This window comes from Scardinius erythrophthalmus, assembly GCF_964197995.2.
Source record: "Scardinius erythrophthalmus genome assembly, chromosome: 18".
Lineage (NCBI taxonomy): Eukaryota > Metazoa > Chordata > Actinopteri > Cypriniformes > Leuciscidae > Scardinius > Scardinius erythrophthalmus.
Window position 1 is genome coordinate 978,556 of NC_138238.1, and position 19,576 is coordinate 998,131.

At 40.9% G+C, this 19,576-nt stretch overlaps 1 protein-coding gene across 2 annotated transcripts in view; it reads right to left on the reverse strand.

The window, feature by feature from the left end:
* Nucleotides 1-19,576, reverse strand: part of rgs7b (regulator of G protein signaling 7b) — a gene marked incomplete at its 3' end in the record, with an annotated part of 52,315 nt that overhangs the window by 17,091 nt on the left and 15,648 nt on the right. For both annotated transcript variants that reach the window (XM_081392875.1, XM_081392876.1), the window contains exons 3-6: nt 11,954-12,050; nt 3,273-3,323; nt 1,795-1,901; nt 1,341-1,392 (exon numbers count right to left, since the gene is read on the reverse strand). In XM_081392875.1, the coding sequence (XP_081249001.1) occupies nt 1,341-1,392; nt 1,795-1,901; nt 3,273-3,323; nt 11,954-12,050 (307 nt within the window). The remainder of the gene's footprint in view (nt 1-1,340; nt 1,393-1,794; nt 1,902-3,272; nt 3,324-11,953; nt 12,051-19,576) is intronic.

The window sequence follows — 19,576 nt, forward strand, 5'->3', positions numbered from 1 at the left end:
GACAGGAGTGTGTGTGTGTGTGTGTGTGTGTGTGTGTGTGTGTGTGTGTGTGTGTGTGTGTGTGTGTGTGTGTGTGAGAGACAGGAGTGTGTGTGTGTGTGTGTGTGTGTGTGTGTGTGTGTGTGTGTGTGTGTGTGTGTGTGTGTGTGTGTGTGACAGGTGTGTGACAGGAGTGTGTATGACAGGAGTGTGTGTGTGACAGGAGTGTGTGTGTGACAGGTGTGTGACAGGAGTGTGTGTGTGTGTGTGTGTGTGTGTGTGTGTGTGTGTGTGTGTGTGTGTGTGTGTGTGTGTGTGTGTGTGTGTGTGTGTGTGTGTGACAGGTGTGTGACAGGAGTGTGTATGACAGGAGTGTGTGTGTGACAGGAGTGTGTGTGTGACAGGTGTGTGACAGGAGTGTGTGTGTGTGTGTGTGTGTGTGTGTGTGTGTGTGTGTGTGTGTGTGTGTGTGTGTGTGTGTGTGTGTGTGTGTGTGTGTGTGTGTGTGTGTGTGTGTGTGTGTGTGTGTGTGTGTGTGACAGGAGTGTGTGTGTGACAGGAGTGTGTGTGTGACAGGAGTGTGTGTGTGACAGGAGTGTGTGTGTGACAGGAGAGTGTGTGTGAAAGGAGTGTGTGTGACAGGAGTGTGTGTGACAGGAGAGTGTGTGTGAAAGGAGTGTGTGTGACAGGAGTGTGTGTGACAGGAGAGTGTGTGTGACAGGAGTGTGTCTGTGTGTGTGTGTGTGTGTGTGTGTGTGTGTGTGTGTGTGTGTGTGTGTGTGTGTCTGACAGGAGTGTGTGTGTGACAGGAGTGTGTGTGTGACAGGAGTGTGTGTGACAGGAGTGTGTGTGTGACAGGAGTGTGTGTGTGTGTGTGTGTGTGTGTGTGTGTGTGTGTGTGTGTGTGTGTGTGTGTGTGTGTGTGACAAGAGTGTGTGTGTGAAAGGAGTGTGTGTGACAGGAGTGTGTGTGACAGGAGAGTGTGTGTGACAGGAGTGTGTGTGACAGGAGTGTGTGTGACAGGAGAGTGTGTGTGACAGGAGTGTGTGTGACAGGAGTGTGTGTGACAGGAGAGTGTGTGTGACAGGAGTGTGTGTGACAGGAGTGTGTGTGAGTGTGTGATACAGAGTTGAACATCATGTAGAGTTTGTTGATCGATTGTTCTGATGTTGTCCAACACTTCCTCATGTTTCAGGACATCAGCTCAAGAACATCAGCAGAGATCATGCAGGACCATCAGAGTGTGTGTGTGTGTGTGTGTGTGTGTGTGTGTGTGTGTGTGTGTGTGTGTGTGTGTGTGTGTGTGTGTGTGTGTGTGTGTGTGTGTGTGTGTGTGTGTGTGTGTGTGTGTGTGTTCTTACCATAGTCAGTGTTTTCCGGCTCCCAGCAGTTTGAAGGCCAGAAGTACGGCGTCTGATCAACAGAAAACACTCATGAACTCAATCATCATCTCAGACTCACACAGTGAAGACAAACATATGATCTGAATATGAATCACATGATTCACCAAACAAGCACATGATGTGAACATCTCAAACACATCTGTGTGTAGAACTGAGATCTGAGAGCAATCACTGCAATAGCCAAACCTGCTCATTACCGTTGACCATTTATATGAATATTCATGAATATGAATCAGAATATGAATGACATCAAGTTTCATCATGGTCATATTCTGACACACATTCATCAACATGAGAGACACAGTAAAAACATTATAATGAAATGATCTGCATCATATCATGTACAGACCAACCGTTTAGGTCTTCAGAGGGTCACATGAGGTTCTCGGCCAATCACGCGAGAGAAACTCACCTGAAACCGGTAGAAGGTCCCGTCGTCCTTCAGGATGAGGACGTGATCCGATATGGGGAAGAAATAACCGTGAGCGGCCATCAGTGTTCCCAGATGAAGAGCCTCCACTGCAACACACACACACACACACACACACACACACACACACACACACACACACACACACACACTGAAAAACAAGCATCTCCTCGAGTGCCACAGAAAAACATCAGAAATGTGGCTTTTCCAGGTCTAGAAATCACACTTTTAAAATCCTGGTTTTCCTTTGAGAATCCTGGCTCTTCAAAGACAGCAACAAAAACGTGTGTTGAGGTGAAAATATCTTAATATAAAATAAAAAATATATTAGTGATGAGCAACGATTAATCACATCCAAGATAAAAGTTTGTGTTTACATAATATATGTGTGTGTACTGTGTATAATTGTTTTGTATATATAAATACACACACATGCGTGTATATATTTAAGAATTTTTTTTAAGAACAATTAAGAACAATATCTATTCATGCATATATGTGTGTGTATTTATATATACAAAATAATTATACACAGTACACACACACATATATTATGTAAACACAAACTTTAACTGTGGATGTGATTATTCGTTTCACGGCCCTAAAATAAATATAAAATAAATATATTTTAATGAAAAATCAAATCAAATATTTAAATAAACTCTTTTAAAGTTCTTTAAAAATATTTTTCTACATATAATTTTTTTTCCCAATTGTTTTAGCTTATTTTAATGCTTGTCTCATTTTAAATGGTTTAAGGCCCTTGATCTGGTGTTTATCTACTCGAGTCTCTTTCCCTTAAACTCATCTTTCATCACCAAAATTACAAATTTAAAAGTTTTTTAAACGAAAACAATTCTTCATGCCTTAAAATATCTTGAATGTAACTCGACACCCTTGCCTCATTTAGTATGCGCGGTTCTATGAATATGCAAATGAGCCCCGCCTCCACTCACTCACTCAGCTCAGAGATCCACTGGTTGACGATCACACGTTGATCTGATTGGTTACAAGGTAGTTTGTGACGTCAGAAACACCAGCGATTTCAAAGCGTGTTTTTGAGACTGTCTTTGGTTCACTGCAGTTTTAAGGAGGAAATACTCAGCAATGCTGTCGACTTATGAACTTACACATGGTTCGTCTTAAAGCATATTAGAAGTGGCGTGAACTTCCACATCTCCTGTGTGTGTCGAACAGTGGCTGATTTCATGAAGGCCGCGTCAGGCTAGACTAATCGAGCTCAGATCGATGCGTCTCGGTGGATGTGAATGCCAGTGCTTGATTTCCTCCTCAAGCCTTTATTTACTGCGTCACCTTCGGCCTAATTGAATAACGACAAATGGTCTGAACAATCTGCCAGCGCTAATGAGTTTAACGCGCTAACCGGGTTTGAGGAGACAGCGTGTGATTGGTGCGTCTCTCGTGAGCTCGCGCAGGACAGAGGAAAAGAGCTACTGTACCTTGATCTTCAATGTTCAGGTTCTTCTGCATCCACTGCACGATATCAGAGCCTGAAAAACAGGAGCCAGACACAGAATGAGGCTCTTTAGTGCATGAAACAGAACCTGTGCATTCGTTTATTCATCTTCCTGGTATTTGAATTACTAGATTTGCTCAATAAATAATAAATCAATAGTAATTTAAGCACATTTTTTCAACTTAAATTCAAAATAACTCACAATTTCATGCATAAACCTTTTAATTCAGCTCAAAATATCTTACATTGGGAGTCTTTGCAGACCTCTTGTGGGAAACAAATCATATAAGATGATATTTCATGACTCTAGATGCCCTTATAGCTCTATATGGAGCAAATGAGCTGTTTCCGCAGGGTCCTAAAGTCAGTTCACTTCACTATGCATTCAGATACACATGTAAACTTTATAAAATACATTTTTAGTTCAAGTTTTAGCATTTTTAGTTTGAATTTTGAGCATTTTTAGGTTTTTCTTTGTGTACTGAAGCATTCCTCACTTTTCATGCATTCCTGAGGGGGTCAAATTGAATTGAAACGAATCCGTTCCTTTTTTCTTTTTTTCACAAAACTCCTCAAATTCATTAAAAAATATTTTTTGTGTTTGTATCCTAGGGGTCTTGAACCCCTCTGATGAACACTCAATTCAAAATAAAAATAAAAAATAAACCAGGTGCCAGACACAGATTGGAGCTCTTTAGTGCATGAAAAGACATTATGCGTCTCCGAAAGAACCTTTGCATTCATTCATTCATTCATTCATTCATTCATTCATACATTCATTCATTCATCCTCCTGGTGTTGTTTGAGAAGCTGTGTGTTACAGGACATTCAGGTAACGATGTCTCGTTAGCTCAGGGAACGGGACGCAGGGAAAGTAGGTTTCGGGGTCAGCCGGTGCGAGCGCGTGTTAAAGCCAGAGATTCTGTCTTGCAGAGGCTTGCAGGAAAACCCAGAGAGACTCCGAGTCTGAAGGAGCGTCCTCAGGGACAGGAGAAATAAGAGCATCCTGGCTCTAACCGAAACACTGATTCTGGACAGAGAACATGTTCTGACAGCGAAGGACTCGCACTGCAAACATCAGATCCAGATCCAGATCACACAGAGGAAGTAGAACAAGATCTCAGCTGAGACCCAAACCGACTCCAGACACTTGCGCTCCTGTTCCTGACCTGAGAATGTGTGGACGCTCGTTTGTGCCATGGAATAAAAAGTAAAAAAGGTTATTGGGAGTATTTATCTCACAATAATTCTGACTTTATTTCGTGCAATTGCAAGTTTATTCTGAGAATTCTGAGAGGAAAAGGTCAGAAGTGAAGGAAGTAAACATGCAACTCTGAGTTTTGCTCCAGTGATTACGAGAAACTTCAGAGTTTATCTACGGAAGACCATTTCCAACACATAAGGACAAAATCACGCTTTGATAAATCATAATTGTGACATAAAAAATTTAAATTATGACATACAGTCACAGTTATGACAATTAAATCTCGTAATTAAAACTTTTTAATTCATAATTTAAACTAATTATGTTCATTTCAACTTTTCATGTCATAATTTTGACTTATCTCATTATAATTATAACTTAAGTGAGTTTCGACTTGGCATGTCATAATTTTGACTAATTTCATAATTTGTACTATTTATTCTCATAATTTTGACTCAATTTCACATTTTATTCTCATAATTTTTTTTTTTAATCCTCAATTTCAGCATTTTGTCATTTTAAGTTGAATTTTATTTTTCAGGATTCTTTGATGAAAAGAAAGTATTTCATTTATTTGAAATAGAATCTTTTGTTACATTGTATCTTTTGATCAATTTAATGCATCCTTGCTGAATAAAAGTATCAATTTCTTTCAAATAAAATCGTGATTACAACATTTTTGAACAGCAGTGTATATAATCACAATAAAACTGAAGATCCATTAGTTAAAAAGAGCAGCTCGTCCAACTTAACATAATTGTTTTAATGAATTGTTTTAATCTCTGAAAACAACCAAACAGCAGATTCGCCACTGAGACACTTTCTATCTGAAGAGACACAATATTCATAATTCACTATTATAACACACAATGAAGGAACTGAAGTATAAACTCTAGAGAAACTAGAGAAATGCAGGAAAGGAGAGAAAGAGGACTTTTATGTCATTAAAAATAAAAGTTGAATGTCACAGACGTGTAACGGAAACTCTTGTGATGAATGGAGCAAATATTCTGTGACAGTGTTTGTTTCTGGTCTCTCTCCGTTTCTCACACACACACACACACACACACACACACACACACACACACACACACACACACGAGCAGCAACACCAGCTGTTCCCAGCAGCTAAATTTATCCTGTTTTAATTATCACTCTGATCAGCGGGTCCGTATGGATCTCACTCACTCACACACTCTCTCACTCGCCCTACTTCTCACTTCTCACTTCACACACACTCCGCCATCTTCGTCTCTGAGCATTAACTGTGTTTGCTGTTCTTTTTGTGGATTTGCTAAGTCTTTGGAGGGTTTGGTGTGTGTGTGTGGTTGGTATGTGTGTGTGTGTTTGGACACAAAGCATTGAAGATTTCACTGTAGCTGAGACAATGTCACATTGAGAGGCACTTTGATTGGTTTCTGTGTTGACAGCACAACATAATACTGCTTGTGTGTTTGTGTGTGTGAGAGTGTGTGTGAGTCACATACAGTACGTGTGTGTGTGTAAGAGTCACATACAGTATGTGTGTATGTGAGCTTGTGTGAGAGAGAGTGTGTTACTGTTTGTGTAAAATTGTGAGTGTGTGAGAGTGTGTGTGAGAAGGAGAAAGAGAGAGTGTGTGTGTGTGTGTGTGTGTGTGTGAGAGAGAGAGAGAGAGAGAGAGAGAGAGTGTGTGTGTGTGTGTGTGTGTGAGAGAGAGAGAGAGAGAGAGAGAGAGAGAGAGAGAGAGTGTGTGTGTGTGTGTGTGTGTGTGTGTGTGTGTGTGTGTGTGTGTGTGTGTGAGAGAGTGTGTGTGTATGTGTGTGTGTGTGTGTGTGTGTGTGTGTGTGTGTGAGAAGGAGAGAGAGAGAGAGAGAGTGTGTGTGTGTGTGTGTGTGTGTGTGTGTGTGTGTGTGTGTGTGAGAGTGTGTGTGTGTGTGTGTGTGTGTGTGTGTGTGTGTGTGTGTGTGTGTGTGTGTGTGAGAGAGAGAGAGTGTGTGTGTGTGTGTGTGTGTGTGTGTGTGTGTGTGTGTGTGTGTGTGTGTGTGTGAGAGAGAGAGAGAGAGTGTGTGTGTGTGTGTGTGTGTGTGTGTGTGTGTGTGTGTGTGTGTGTGTGTGTGTGAGAGAGAGAGAGAGAGTGTGTGTGTGTGTGTGTGTGTGTGTGTGTGTGTGTGTGTGTGTGTGTGTGTGTGTGAGAGAGAGAGAGAGAGAGTGTGTCTGTGTGTGTGAATGAGTGTGTGTTTGTTGTGGTCTGTATGTTTATTTCAGAAACACGTGTGTTTACAAACAGAGCGAGCGAGCGAGCGAGCGAGCGAGCGCTTCGAGTGTTTCTGTTACGCTCTGCTCTAGAGAACCACGAGTGTTTGAAGTGCTTCTACATTTCAGAATGTCATTTATTGAAGATGCTTATATAAGACACTCGATTACATAACAGCAGAAACAGCAGAGGAGGATCTGAACTGCTCCTCCGTCTCTCACACACAACTTTCATCATCCTCATCTTCATCATCTCAGTGCTGTTCTCCCATGATGCATCAGTTCTGTGGGTCCTACTTAATGCATTAATAAAATAAAAGCCTGTGGGTCGTTGAGACTTTAATCACTGCTAGCTGTGATTCCCAGGGAAAGCAAGAACTGAAGAACTGATGAACAGAAGAACTGAAGAACTGAAGAACTGAAGAACTGATGAACAGAAGAACTGAAGAACTGATGAACAGAAAAACTGAAGAACTGATGAAGCTCGAATGCAACGGATAAAATGCATTAATGTACAAATACACCCTGAGCGCCGACTCTCCCGAAACAAAAACTCAGGGTTCATGACGGAAAAAACTACTTGTTTCAGTGTTTGAGTGTTTCAGTGTTTCAATGTTTGAGTGTTTCAATGTTTGAGTGTTTCAATGTTTCAATGTTTGAGTGTTTCAATGTTTCAATGTTTGAGTGTTTCAATGTTCGAGTGTTTCAGTGTTTCAGTGTTTGAGTGTTTCAATGTTTGAGTGTTTCAATGTTCGAGTGTTTCAATGTTTGAGTGTTTCAATGTTCGAGTGTTTCAATGTTCGAGTGTTTCAATGTTCGAGTGTTTCAATGTTTGAGTGTTTCAATGTTCGAGTGTTTCAATGTTTGAGTGTTTCAATGTTTGAGTGTTTCAATGTTTGAGTGTTTCAATGTTTGAGTGTTTCAATGTTTGAGTGTTTCACTGTTTCAATGTTTGAGTGTTTCACTGTTTCAATGTTTGAGTGTTTCAGTGTTTCAATGTTTCAGTGTTTCAATGTTTGAGGAGCGCTGGTCATGAAGAAGAGCTGCTGGACGGTTTTGGAAACGACATGAGAGTAAGTAAATGATGACAGGATTCTGATCTTCTGATTTTCAGGATTCTGATCCTTGCCTCGCATTCTGTAACAAAATAACCCGAAGCCTTTAAATTATACTTAAAAAAAACCCTACTTATTTTATTTCATTTTGATAATATTTTTTCTATTTTTAATGCAATTTTTTGAAGATTTTTTGTTATTTTTTATTTTATTTACCTTTAAATTACTAGATTTGTTCAATAAATAAATAGTATTTTAAGCACATTCCTCACATTCTTTCAACTTAAATTTAAAATAACTCACAATTTCATGCATAACCCTTTTAATTCAGCTCAAAATAATTTACATTGGGAGTCTCTGCCGACCTCTTATGGAAAACAAGTAATAATATATCATGATATTTCATGACTCTATGGCCTTATAGCTCTATGGAGCAAATCAGCTGTTCCGCTGGGTCCTAAAGTCAGTTCATTCAGTGTGCATGTAGACATGTAGACATTATAAAATCATGTAGACATTATAAAATCATTTTTTTGGTAAAGTTTTAGCATTTTTTGATTTAGTTTGATTATTAGTAATTTCTAATGGGGTCAAATTGACCCACGAGGGAACAGATTTTTTACTTTTTTAAATTTTAACGATAAAACTCCTCAAATCCATTCAATTTTTGTGTGTGTGTGTGTGTGTGTGTGTGTGTGTGTGTGTGTGTGTATTTGTGGTGTGAGAAAGTGTGAGAAAAGTCCTGGGGTCTTGGACCCCTTAAAAAAAATTCTAAATATTTTCCGGGTCAAAATGACCCGAGGGAACGCTTCCTATAAAGTCGACATGAAATCAAAACTGACCCTATTTACTTTGTTAGTGCATATTACTAGTCTTGTGGTGAACAATTAATCCGTGCAAGTTAATACACAGAAAAAAATAGTTTGCCGTGGTAATAGTGCTGGGCGGTTTGACCAAAAATCAACATCACGGTTTTTTTCTAAATTATACCGGTTTCACGGTTTTTACCGTTTTTTTTTTTTTTTTTCAAGCATGATGGGTGTTAACCATGGCCGTAGCCAGCTATGAGGTCACCGAGGTCCGGACCTCGGTCATTTTTTTATATTCAAAAATAAAATTTCAAGCTCTCTGAATGATTAATTAGCCGTTTAAACCGCGTCATATGTGTGTTTGCAATTTATGTCGCTGCGAGAAGGTAGATCAGTGAACGGGGCTTGAGAGCGTGTTGTGAGCATAGACTGTAAAAAATGCGGCAGAGCGCTTTATGTCACTTTATTATAATTTATAAATAAAGCGCAAAAGAAACTACAAGCATGATGCAACAGCATCGTAGTTGATGTCAATTTGAAAGTCATGAAATGACCAAAAAGTGCCAATAAACTTTTTTTTCTTTTACATTTCCGATAATGGCGCGTATAATTTGCACTAAGTGCCTGTCTTTTTAGCAAAAAAGGCACCCACAACTAAATAGCTACAGTTGCACGGGTCGTTGGGCGTGCGTGAGGTGCTTGAAACTAAGTAGCTTTTGACGCGTTCGACTCGAGTTCGAATCCGCCTTTTGCCGAACTCGCTCTTCTCCCTCTTCTCCCTTTTCCCAATACACATGAGATGTAAAATGTATAGCCTAACATAAAGGTCTCTAGCGTTATATTTTGCCAACGAACTAATATCGAAACCGTGATATGGTTTTGTGCTTTATAAAACAGCACAAGACTTTAAGTATCCTATATAGGCATTATGTTTGTGCTGCGTGATTTAAAGAAAAGTGCGCACTTTGCTCACGCGATCAAAGGGTTTATTTCTTGCAAGTGAAGACATTAGGACAAAAGTATTGTAATTTTCCTATAGTGTAATGTAAAATATACTTTTGAAATATTCATTTTCATTTATTAGGCTATATGGATTTTATGTCATAGGAATAATTATAGAAATCATTATTATATTATTATACTAATTGTTTGGCATACTAAAACACCAGTTATAATGTAATGTAGACTGAAACTCCATATCATAACTAAAAAATATGTTTGAGCCCCCTTTAATGTCCAGGTACAAGTCAATGTTTTTTATTTGTGCACAGTTCATGGGTTGAAGCCCGTTGAAGCTCTTAATTTTGAGCTCTCAAAGAGCACCAGATTGATGCATTTAACCTTAAAATGTACAAAATTTTCTTGCGGGGGAGCATGCCCCCGAACCCCCCTAGAGGGACAGAGGTTTACCCAACATAGTTTTACAAAATCCTATATGGGAAAGATCTATCATTTATGAACTTTACTCCAGCATAGTACAACAAAGTTCCTTTTAAGTCAGTAAACTAAAACTCTTAATGCAAAATTAAAATGTCCTTGGACAAACTATACATTAGGCCTGCCTAAGGGGGGGCCTACAAGACATTGATTGTGCCCAGGGGCCTCTGAATTCTTAATCCGGCCCTGCACCTCACCTCGGACCTCACTAATTTTCAAACCCTGGTTACGGCCTTGGTGTTAACCACATTTTCTACTGAGTGAGAGAGGAAATACTGCAGTAGATTTACTTATAATGCCCTATTTTATTGTCATGAGTGAATATTATAGAAAAAATCCACACTAATATTAATAATACAGGTTTGCAAGGCTGTTTACAAAGAGGTGTCAGCAGGACGCGCTTTAGGAGCGGCAGAAACAGTGGTTTCCCCGGTAACGGCTGTACACAAAGCAGCAACGCTCATAAACACTGCTTTATCAGGAAAGATAAAGAAAGATTCAATCGTAATACCAAAGAAACTTTTCTAAAGACCGTCAGTTCACTTCAGATACGTTAATACAGTATAAAAACACGCGCGCCGCGAGAAAAAAGACTCTCACCCACACGTCTCGTGCCCATTCTAGTCAATGCTTGTGTTTCAGATCGAAGCTTCCCAGAAGCGGCTCTCCGCGCCGCTTCGCTAAATATAGGCGCCTGGTCTATTTTGATGCACCGCGTGGAGGACGGAATAAAACCTTGTCGCAGCCGTAACGCGCCGCAGACGTGTGTTGTAAATGAGGGGTGAGACTGTGTCGCGCAGCGCCGCGTTCCGATTAAAGCGACATACACCGGTATTGCGGTTTATTAAAAATTCATATCGTAACAAAAATAAACACCGGTATTCGGTATGAACCGGTAAACCGCCCAGCACTACGTGGTAATCTTAAATCAAAATCTGAAAAGTTACTTCCGGTCTGGGATGGCGTTCCTTCTCTGATGACGTCAGTTTGACGGCTTGGGTTGAAAATGCTAAACCACTCCTCAAACCCTCAGTCTGCAATGAGCGAGAGATGGAGAGGAGGAGCGCTAAAGTCAAACCCTGCCCTCTGTTCAATGTTCCCTTTCACTTGGAAATACGTCGCAAACTGGAGAAAAGTTGTTTGCAACTTCCGGTTCACGGGGACTTTAAATATCTCTCAGGAATCTCTCAGGGCTCAATGTAAATGCCAAAACATAAAGCGAATCTCTTTCAAGCAGAAGTCTGACAGATCCGCGTCTCTTTGCTCATGCTAACGGCCCGTCAGTGACCTCTCTTCAAAGCCCGTGTGTGTGTGTGTGTGTGTGATGTGTTTGAAGTGTGTGTGTTTGATGGCTCTGCTCTCTGTTTGTCCTCATCTGAGCAGCTCCTGTCGGTCCTCGGGATATTTTGGGATCAGTGTTTGGATTGTGGGACGATTTCCTCATTAGCGTTCGCGTCTCCTCAGGAATCTCTCAGCACGTCTCCGCAAACAGAAGCTAACCGCGAGTCTTGAGGACTATTAAGAGGTTTCTGTCACTCTCAGGAGTCTCATTTATTACTATTTTAATTAGATAATCATCAAGTGTTCTAATATAGAAGCAAATAAAGTGAGAGAATATACATTTATTTTAATGCTTGGGCCTTTGCAGATATTTAAAGATGGCCATCTTCTTTAAACATGACTCTTTGGATTCATATGAAATTGTAACACTTTACAATAAGATTACGTTTTTAGCATTAACTAAGGTTTAATAAGTGTTGTGGTCTTGTTGCACATGTGCATTTCGCATCACCCAGCATACCCGGTTAAAGAAGTCACCACTCGCCACTGATATGTATGTGTGTATATATATATATATATATAAAGAATAAATGCTGTTTTGTATAATTAAGATGACGCTCGAGGAATGATCATCTGAACACACCTGAAAACACACTGGGGATCTTGGACAAAAAGCTCTTGACGGTCCGGATGGGAATCCCGTTCTTTTCATCCTGCATGCGAGCGATGACATCTTCCATCTGAGAGAGAGAGAGAGAGAGAGAGAGAGAGAGAGAGAGAGAGAGAGAGAGAGAGAGAGAGAGGGAGAGAGAGAGATATCAGCTGACGTTTGGAACAATCACAGTAATTACATGCTTCATAATTAGCCTCCTATTCCGTGTAATTACGCTTAATTTCTGTGTGATTAAACACACTGTTGTACTCACAATTACTCTTCACTCGTGACTGCACACACTCCCTCTTAACCCGCTATATACAGTGAGGAAAATAAGTATTTGAACACCCTGCTATTTTGCAAGTTCTCCCACTTGGAAATCATGGAGGGGTCTGAAATTGTCATCGTAGGTGCATGTCCACTGTGAGAGACATAATCTAAAAAAAAATCCAGAAATCACAATATATGATTTTTTTAACTATTTATTTGTATGATACAGCTGCAAATAAGTATTTGAACACCTGTCTATCAGCTAGAATTCTGACCCTCAAAGACCTGTTAGTCAGCCTTTAAAATGTCCACTCCATTTATTATCCTAAATTAGATGCCCCTGTTTGAGGTCGTTAGCTGCATAAAGACACCTGTCCACACCATACAATCAGTAAGAATCCAACTACTAACATGGCCAAGACCAAAGAGCTGTCCAAAGATACTAGAGACAAAATTGTACACCTCCACAAGGCTGGAAAGGGCTACGGGGAAAATGCCAAGCAGCTTGGTGAAAAAAGATCCACTGTTGGAGCAATCATTAGAAAATGGAAGAAGCTAAACATGACTGTCAATCTCCCTCGGACTGGGGCTCCATGCAAGATCTCACCTCGTGGGGTCTCAATGATCCTAAGAAAGGTGAGAAATCAGCCCAGAACTACACGGGAGGAGCTGGTCAATGACCTGAAAAGAGCTGGGACCACCGTTTCCAAGGTCACTGTTGGTAATACACTAAGACGTCATGGTTTGAAATCATGCATGGCACGGAAGGTTCCCCTGCTTAAACCAGCACATGTCAAGGCCCGTCTTAAGTTTGCCAATGACCATTTGGATGATCCAGAGGAGTCATGGGAGAAAGTCATGTGGTCAGATGAGACCAAAATAGAACTTTTTGGTCATAATTCCACTAAACGTGTTTGGAGGAAGAAGAATGATGAGTACCATCCCAAGAACACCATCCCTACTGTGAAGCATGGGGGTGGTAGCATCATGCTTTGGGGGTGTTTTTCTGCACATGGGACAGGGCGACTGCACTGTATTAAGGAGAGTAATACTTTAATTACAATATTTAAATTACACTGTGGTGAAAGTCCAGCTTTTAATGTTGTTTATGTGTCTATATGGTGTTTTTAATACGCTTTAAGACAAACCATGTGTAAATTCATAAGTCGACAGCATTGCTGAGTATTTCCTCCTTAAAACTGCAGTGAACCAAAGACAGTCTCAAAAACACGCTTTGAAATCGCTGGTGTTTCTGACGTCACAAACTACCTTGTTACCAATCAGATCAACGTGTGATCGTCAACCAGAGGATCTCTGAGCTGAGTGAGTGAGTGGAGGCGGGGCTCATTTGCATATTCATAGAACCATGCTTACTAAATGAGGCAAGGGTGTCGAGTTACATTCAAGATATTTTAAGGCATAAAGAATTTTTTTAAGGAAAAAACATTTAAATATGTAATTTTGGTGATCAAAGGTGAGTTTTAAGGGATAAAATTATTGACTACAGGGGGACTTCAAAGCCATTTTTGCATAAATTTTTTTATCTAAATAAATGAAAATTATATATTATTTAAATTGTAAAGTTATTGTGTCCATCTTTATTCAGAAGCTTTCAACCGTATTTTCCTCAACTCTCGGTGATGTGGGATGATGGAGCTTTCCAGGGATTTGTTTGGTTGTTTAAACTCTGACACCTGAAAATCCTTCTTAATCTTTCAAAGCAAAATGACATTTGGGATGTTGAGAGACTCCAGGGGGCGGAGTTAAGCCAGGAGCAGGTGTGACGCTCTGATTGGCTGGCACTCTGCCTAACGGAGCCGTTTGATTGGCTCTCACACAAACTCACACTCAAGCCAAGAAGTGACTGAAGAAACCACTTTAACCTTTTCTCTTCTGAGGAAACGGATCGATATTCAAGACATCAAACGCTTGACCAATCAGCATACAGACGATCAGCTCTCCACTATTCATGTAATTTGACACCTAAACTAAACCTATACACAGACGATTGAACATCATTATGAGGCTCACGGCTGTGAACAGAGAGAAGAAAACACACTCCAACATCCTGAGACAGAACTCACACTTTATAAACAGCAAATGTCAGTCCAAGACTTAAAAAGATTATGCTTTTGTTCAATTTCTGGATTTCTTGGTTAATATGTTGAAACAAATACTGTATTGTCTTTCTTTTTGTAACTCTCAGATTGAAAAGCATCAATAAAGAGTTAAAGTAAAAAAGCTTAAAAACGTGTTTCCGCGACAGTGTTTCCTCAGGGATATTAAAATGATGATACAGTCTGATGACGAACAGAAAGCATCCCAGAATAATCCGCATTTACACTCTCACTCGTTCAGGGATTTTTAATAGCACAATGTATGTTGTTGCATGTGTTTAAAAAGCAAAAAACACACGTTAAATAAATGGGTTGAGTTCTGAGGAATGCATGAACTGTCCACCTTCATCCACTATACATCAAATCTCTACGGCTTGATTGTTTATATCATCTCAAAATTGAACTATTATCGTGCAGCTCTAATGCGACTATGAAGATATAAAGATGTAATAAATATTAACATCATGATTTTCTGTAAAGCTGTTGAACTTATTGGCTTCCGAAAAGTCAGGCGACCATGAAAGCTGTTTAAAGATTACGCAGAAAACATCATTAATGATGAATTATATGCAATAACAGGAAGATTAATGTACGGCTGTTGACTCCTACAATGGCATGTGCTAAATGTACCGTAAATGCATCATCAGATGTGTGTGATCTTACTCTGTCACACTCAAATCCTGCGTTAAACGTGCCTCGACCAATCAGAGCCTCGTTAAAGCCACAGGTGTGTGACACACACACATGCAGATATAGCAGCAATGTCAATAATCTGAGGACATGTCTCACTGTTTTAACTGCTCACACACAAACAAGTGTGTGTGTGTGTGTGTGTGTGTGTGTGTGTGTGTGTGTGTGTGTGTGTGTGTGTGTGTGTGTGTGTGTTTCAACACACTACTAACTCAACCAGGCCCCGCCCCTTTATTCTGCGTATGAAAATGTATTTCACACTATTCTCATTAAAAATATGTAATTTGTCTTTATGAGAATGGGATTATTGAGCTGTTTTTCTTCCGTTATGAATGTTGACTTTAATGCTGTTAATGAAGAACATGATTAGATCTGACTGTGTTTGTTTCTCAGCAGCGAGCTCATGCTGTTCTCCTTCAGGTCCTCTAGGTCAGTGTGCAGCAGAACGCAGACCTCGTCTGGTATTCAGATCGGAGTTTTATAAACATCTCACAGAAGCAGAGGCAGAAACACACACACTCTAATATTTTGATATACACGCAAACTCGCTCACACACACTCACGCACACACACACGCACACACACTCATTAACTGCTCTCCTCCCCTAACAGGACCTGAGCTGCGTCTGTGGATATTATGGAGAAACACTGGGGTCTTTAGTTCACTGGTGTAATAATTACCATTCAAAACTATCCATTAACATAATATCACTTCATTAGTGCAGCTCTGATCTCACAGGTGGAACACACACACACACACACACTCACTGTGAAACACAGTCCAGCTGGAAACATCAGCGATCGACCCAAACGTCATGTGATCACGCTCATTAGATGTGCTAATGAAGGAATAAATGTCACAATTCAACACGTCGTAATGATCCTAGAACAGGCTTCAGTCTTTTTTCTTTTCTGTGTGGATGTTAAATGGCCAGCATATGTTTGCACACACACACACACACACACACACACACACACACACACACAAACACACACACAAACACACACTCTCTCACACACACACACACACACACACACACACACACACACACACACACACACACACACACACACACACACACACACACACACACACACACACACACACACACACACACACACACACACACACACACACACACACACACAAACACACACTCTCTCACACACACACACACACACACACACACACACACACACACACACTCACACACACACACACACACACACACACACACACAGAGAGATGCTTTCTGATTGACAAGGGTTGTCAAGGGCAACAGGATGCATTTCTATTTTTAAGTGAGGTGAGTGTGAGGTGTGGCACGTGCCTTCAGGCTCAAACACACACACACACACACACACACACACACACACACGTTAAACACCACAGACGAGTTCAAACACAATGCAACCCCAACGTTATGGGTTCGATGCCAATGCAAAAATGGACACTATATTATTTCCCAGCCTGTGGCGAACCGCTACAATGTAAAACAAAAGAATATTTATTAATAATCATATTGAATAACACCAATTGGAAACCTACACAACTTCATAGCAGTTATTAGAACTTGTACAAACGAAAAACTAAATATGGTGAGGAAAAGAGGTTAGGGTTGGTCGAGAGCCTGTCATAAATAAATGAAAATAACAAAATAAACTATAAGACATTAAGATATTAAAAACATTAACATCATGTTTTCTGCAAAGCTGCTTTGAAACAATGTGAGCCTGGGTTCTCCCAAGGTTTCTCCATTAGGTCTCCTGATGGAGCTTTTCGGGTCCTTGCCACCGTTGCCTTTGGCTTGCTCAGTTGGGGATATTTGGGGATATTTAATTTTAATTTTATCAATCAATAAATTCCATCAGAAACAAACCTTGTTGTATTATTTTAATTTAATACTGTGAAGCTGCTTTGATACAATCTGTGTTGTGAAAAGCGCTATACAAATACACTTGACTTGACTCAATGTGTATCCTTAATAATACATAAAATAAATATGACTTGTACCAAGTAATAGTTCATATTAGTGTAATAAACAATTCAGCAACTGGATGCATTAATCCATCGTCACGACTGAGTGTTTATTAATGATAAATCTCCTCTTCAGCGGATGATTGAAGATCTGCATCGCGTCTGGCGGTGGATCATCTCTCTGACGGGTGTGTTCCAGCGTCTCGCTGATTTATGAGTGATTATTGATGAGTTATTAGGATGCCTGTGAAGTACACACGCCTGAACACTGAAACAAACCCAAGCGTGCTGATCATTACATCATCACAGATCTGCAGATCACGGGTTATTAGATCGCTCTGATTTCTGACACGTTCATTATTTCATACTTTTAATTTTCTCTCTTTCTCTGTATTCTTGATGGCACAGCGTGATGCATGCTGGGTAATCCACTGAGAGAATTAAGAGAAATGCAAATGTCAGAACAGAAGACGAGGCCCACAGTCCCACCACAGTAATCACACACACAATACTCGTGTGTGTGTGTGTGTGTGTGTGTGTGTGTGTGTGTGTGTGTGTGTGTGCGCGTGTGTGTGTGTTTCTATAACTTAAGTTTCAGCCTCAAACACCAGCATTATAAACAGCAGTGACTCAGCAGAGTCTCTCCCACACACACATATATACACTCACTCACTCTATTACACACACACACACTCACTCTCTCTTACACACACACACACACACACACACACACACACACACACACACACACTCTCTCACACACACTCTCTCTCTCACTCAAACACACTCTCACACACACTCTCACTCACTCTCTCTCACTCAAACACACTCTCTCACACACTCTCACTCACTCACACACACACACACACACACACACTCTCACACACACTCACTCTCTCTTACACACACACACACACACACACACACACACTCACACACACTCTCTCTCACTCAAACACACTCTCACTCACTCACTCTCACACACACTCACTCACTCACTCACTCACTCACTCACTCACTCACTCTCACACACACACACACACACACACACTCTCACTCAAACACACTCTCACACACGCTCACTCTCTCTTACACACACACACACACACTCTCTCACTCTCTCACTCTCACACACACTCACTCACACTCAAACACACTCTCACTCAAACACACTCTCACACACGCTCACTCTCTCTTACACACACACACACACACACACACACACTCTCTCACTCTCACACATACTCACTCACACTCAAACACACTCTCACTCAAACACACTCTCACACACGCTCACTCTCACACACACACTCACTCTCACACACTCACTCACACACTCTCACTCACACACTCAAACACACTCTCACACACTCACATTTACACACACACTCTCACTCACTCACTCACTCACTCACTCACTCACTCACTCACTCACACTCAATCACTCACTCTATCACACACACACACACACACACACACACACACACACACACACACACACACACACACACACACACACACACACACACACACACTCACTCACTCACTCACTCACTCACTCACTCACTCACACACAGACACACACACACACACACACACACACACACACACTCACTATCACACACTCACTCTATCACACACACACACACACACACACACACACACACACACACACACACACACACTCACTCTATCATACACTCACTCTATCACACACACTCACTCTATCACACACACACACACACACACACACACACACACACACTCACTCTATCATACACTCAGTCTATCACACACACTCTCTCACTATATCACACACTCACTCTATCACACACACAAACACACACACTCACTCTATCACACACACTCACTCACACTCAAACACACTCTCACTCAAACACACTCTCACACACGCTCACTCTCTCTTACACACACACACACACACACACACACACACACTCTCTCACTCTCACACATACTCACTCACACTCAAACACACTCACTCTCACACACTCACTCACACACTCTCACTCACACACTCAAACACACTCTCACACACTCACATTTACACACACACTCTCACTCACTCACTCACTCACTCACTCACTCACTCATTCACAATCAATCACTCACTCTATCACACACACACACACACACACACACACACACACACACACACACACACACACACACACTCACTCACTCACTCACTCACTCACACACAGACACACACACACACACACACTCAATCTATCACACACACTCACTCTATCACACACACACACACACACACACACACACACACACACACACACACACTCTCTCACACACACACACACACACACACACACACACACACACACACACACACACACACACACTCTCACACACACTCTCACACACACGTACCTGTTCATCAGAGAACATTAGTCTCTAACACAGCGTATAATGGGCTGATTGAGCTCTGATGAATATGCATGTCTCTGTGCTGGAGTGCCAATTAAAACATCCCTCGTTTGATCTATTATGTCGCCAGCTGAAGTATTGATTATGCGC